We start from the raw sequence: 3,977 nt of genomic DNA on the forward strand, positions 1-3,977 counted from the left end.
ACTTGAGTACGCAAAAAAGTAATCAATAAATCTGTATTAATCAATTAACTTAATCAAAAGAATTTATTTTGATGAGTTGAAAGTGTTAAACAGTTCGGATTCCTGCAAAGGGCTTTCTAATATGGACAGAAAAGCAAGACCTAGAGCCAGGAAGATCTAAGTTCAAATCTCACTCCAGATACTTTCTAGCTGTGTGACTGTATAAGTCATTTAACCCCCTTTCCCTCAATTTTCTCATCTGTGAAATGGGGGTAACAATGGCACCCTCCTCACAGGGTTATTGTGAGGATTAGGTGAGATAATAATTGTAAAGTGCTTTACACAGTGCTTGGCACATAGTAAATGCCACATAAATGTTAGCTGTTTTACATTATTAAAAGTCAAGAATCAGTGCAGCAAAATCTGAAGAATTATTTAAATTATTTCTAGCTAGAATTGATTTCATGAAATAGAAAGAGCTTTTATTCGTACAAAGTGCTTAGCGTGGGGAGAGAGGAAGGAAAATGAATCTCCGCGAGCAAGCGGAGGTCAATTCTATGACCTAGAATCACAGGGGCTTTAAAGGATCTTTCAGAGGTCCGACAGGCCCCTTGCGTAGGACTTGGGAAATAAAGGCAGGATGGGGCGTGGCAAGGGCGTCATGGAAGGCTTTAACAGAATGGTCCCGTAGGTTTAGCCACACCCCCAAAGAAGGCCGAGGCTCCTGATTTTGCCACCCCACCCCAGGATCTCCGAGTGGTTCTAAGGGATCAAGGACCGGCAGTCTTTTCCCACACCCCAAACCCGGCATTCTCTTGTTCCGAGTCAGCCTCCGCTTTCCCTAAGCCCTTCCCGAGAGCATCTTGGCACCCGAAGCTCCTTCGCAGAGTTCCAGTCTTCCGGACGAAAGGTTTGAAGCATGTCAGAGTTTTGGTTAGTTTCTATCCCTGGAAACAAGGAAGATTTGGAGATCCTGGAGCAGGTGCTCAATTTCACCTCCAAGTCGAACCTGTCCCTCAATACCAACTTCGAGATTCCCGATTTCAAGGTGGGGACTTTAGATTCTCTTATTAGCCTTTCAGACGAATTGGGGAGACTCGATCCCTTTGCCGAAAGCCTAATGAAGAAAATGACTCAGTGTGTTGTAGAAGTGACGGAAGCCAAGAAAGGTGAAGTACAGGAGTACCTCTTGGCCCATGGAGTCACCTTAGCTTCCTTCGTGACTCACTTTGAATGGGATTTGATCAAATATCCGGCTAAGCAGCCGTTGGGGGAGATAGCGGAAGAGTTAAGGAAGCAGCTGACCCAAGTGGAGACAGATCTGAAAACCAGAATCTCGGCCTACAAGAAACTGAAAAGAAACCTAGAGACTATGGAAAAAAAACTGTTGGGGGGCCTCTTCACTCGGTCACTGTCAGATATCGTGAGCAAAGAGGATTTCGTATTGGATTCTAAATACCTCGTCACCCTTCTGGTCATCGTTCCCAAGATGAGTTATCCTCTGTGGCAGAAAACGTACGAATCCCTCTCAGACATGGTGGTCCCTCGATCGACCAAGCTGATCGCCGAAGACAACGAGAGCGGCCTCTTTACCGTCACCATGTTCCAGAAAGTGATCGAGGATTTCAAAGTCAAGGCCACAGCCAACAAGTTCAAGGTTCGAGACTTTTTTTATGATGAAAAAGAAATCGAAAGCGAAAGGGAAGAAATGACCAAGTTGCTTTCGGCCAAGAAACAACAAGATAGCTCCCGAAGGGTTCAGAAAAAGCAATCCTTTTCCCTCCTAGACCTTTTTGTGAAGGCCGTCACTTTGGTTATTCCCCGGAGGTATCAGAAACAACCGAAAGAAAAAGCTGAAGAGACAGAGAGGGAGGCTGAGGGTGAAGGCTACTGGGAAAATCCATATTTGCAATGGCTCAAGGCGAGCTTTGGTGAAGTATTTATCATCTGGCTTCACATAAAGACCTTAAGAGTGTTTTCTGAATCCGTATTAAGATATGGCCTACCAGTGAATTTTAAGGCAGTACTGCTACAGCCCCAGAAGAAATCTCCCAAACGTCTCCGGGAAACTCTCAACTCGTCTTTCAAGCATCTGGATGAAATGGCAGCCAGTATAATGGATACCTCTCTAGATATCCCTGGGTTACAACTCAGCAACCAGGATTACTTTCCTTATGTCTATTACAACATTGGCCTTAGATTTCTTGACTAACTTTTCCCCATAAATCAGGCAATTCTTAACTCTCTCTGAACCCACCTCATTTTCTGTCTTGGAGAAATCAAATTAAATTGGAAATACAGTCTATCATTAGCCAAAACATTTGCCGCAGGGTGGGAATAAGTCTAAAAGAGGTCTCGGAATTCCTTTTGAAAGAAAACAAATGCAATTGTAGTTGAATCCATTTTTCCCAATCACATTTTTTTTTATTTTGAACAGTAGCTCTTTATTTTCTAAGTATGTGCAAAGGTAGTTTTCCACATTTACCCTTGCAAAATCTTGTTTTCCATATTTTCTCCCTTCCCCCCCTCCCACTTCTCCCCTAGACAGTGATATATATCTGATATATAAATAATTATTTAAGAAGCTCCCATAGTTCTTGGAGGAAAAAAATCATAAGTTGGTAAACTTTTCCCTAAATAGAAACCCATTGTAAAGAACATTCTGCTTCCAGAGGCTTAGGAGTTGGGAACTTGTGCTGGGTTCTTGTGGGAAATAAGGGAAGGAAGTAACTGAGAAGCTGGAAGAGAGGATTAGTTACGGTGGGGCTTGTGGAGGGTGGAGGTACATTGGGGGACCAGCTTTCCTAACATCAGGCGGGAGAAAGAAAGGAGCTCAATGAGACAGAAGAAGAGAGGGCAAGAGGTAACTTGTGGAAAGGAAGCCGGGAGGGGAAGGGGAAAATAGCAAAAGAAAAATTGGAACTTAGCATCTTCCCATAGCACTCTAGCATGAAGGGGAAGCCCCCAAGGTCAGCCAGCAGTCAGAGGTCAGCAGGATCTGAATCCCAGCTCAGGCCCACCGCATTTCAGGTGCATGGTGGATGATTGCCCTTCTTTCAGGCTTTTCCACTTGGGCTGTAGCACAGGCCAAGGCCATGGGAGACAGACCCCTAGTGCACTGTGAGAGGCTTCCCTTCTGGAATCCCAGTGGTGAGGGAGGCTGGTTCTATCTCCTGGGTGTAGGGGTCTGGCAGTGGGGTCCGTGTCTAAATGGATTGGAAAGGTGCTTTGTAACTAAGGAAGGTTCTATAAAGAATTTTTCATTGTGAGTACTTCCGGTTCAAAGCCCACATCTGACATTTAGTAGCCGGGTAACCTTGGGCAAATCCTTTTATCTGAGTGTCAGGCAAAGCATCTCAGGAAATGGCTGCACCTGGTGGGCAGAGTTCCCGCACTGAGGACACCTTCAGGCCTTGATGTTGATGTGACCAACTTGCAAGGCCCAGGCCCAAAGTTCCCCCGCCCCTGTCCAGCGAAGGAAGGGGTCCTTCAGTCCACCAGTGAAGAGAGAGTACACATATGGGGGACGCAGAAAAGAGGAACCTCATTGGGTATTCACGGGCGTGGGAGGAAAGGCCCATTTTGGAAGGGGGGGTCGAGTACTCGCATGGGGGAGGGAAGGAGGAAAGGCTACTCACTCCACCTGTGAAGGGGGGAGCCCTTTCCAGTGTGGAAGAGGGTGGGGAAGGTGGGGGGGTGGGGAACGAAAGAGTAATGGTGGGGGGCTCGAGAAGGGATCCCTGACTTTACAAATGAGAAGGGGGGATAAGAGGCCCCTTATGGGGCATCAGCACAAGGGATAGGGGGTGATGAATGGAAGAGAAGCGATCCCGCTGTGCACATGCGCGGGGAAGGGATTAGGGGAAGAGAAGAGGCCCTTTGGGCTACGAGTGAGGAGGGGGCGGAAAAGAGGCGCCCCCTCCCCCCCAGTGCACATGCGCGGGGCCAAGCTGGAACGGCGCGAGCTGAGCATGAGCAGTTGAGTGGACACTGCGGCA

The 3,977-nt window shown here is 47.0% G+C and overlaps 1 protein-coding gene across 1 annotated transcript; it reads left to right on the forward strand.

The window, feature by feature from the left end:
• The first annotated feature begins 413 nt into the window (after nucleotides 1–413).
• On the forward strand, nucleotides 414–2,230 carry LOC127542764 (V-type proton ATPase subunit C 2-like). Its single transcript, XM_051968553.1, has one exon. It carries the CDS (start codon nucleotides 899–901, stop codon nucleotides 2,189–2,191), a length of 1,293 nt encoding a protein of 430 aa, XP_051824513.1. The 5' UTR covers nucleotides 414–898; the 3' UTR covers nucleotides 2,192–2,230.
• The last annotated feature ends 1,747 nt before the right edge of the window (nucleotides 2,231–3,977 follow it).

The sequence above is a fragment of the Antechinus flavipes genome, chromosome X, assembly GCF_016432865.1.
Source record: "Antechinus flavipes isolate AdamAnt ecotype Samford, QLD, Australia chromosome X, AdamAnt_v2, whole genome shotgun sequence".
NCBI lineage: Eukaryota > Metazoa > Chordata > Mammalia > Dasyuromorphia > Dasyuridae > Antechinus > Antechinus flavipes.

Excerpts from the sequence above, each read along its gene's own strand:
- LOC127542764 (XM_051968553.1), top strand. The coding sequence starts at position 899 with ATGTCAGAGTTTTGGTTAGTTTCTATCCCTGGAAACAAGGAAGATTTG.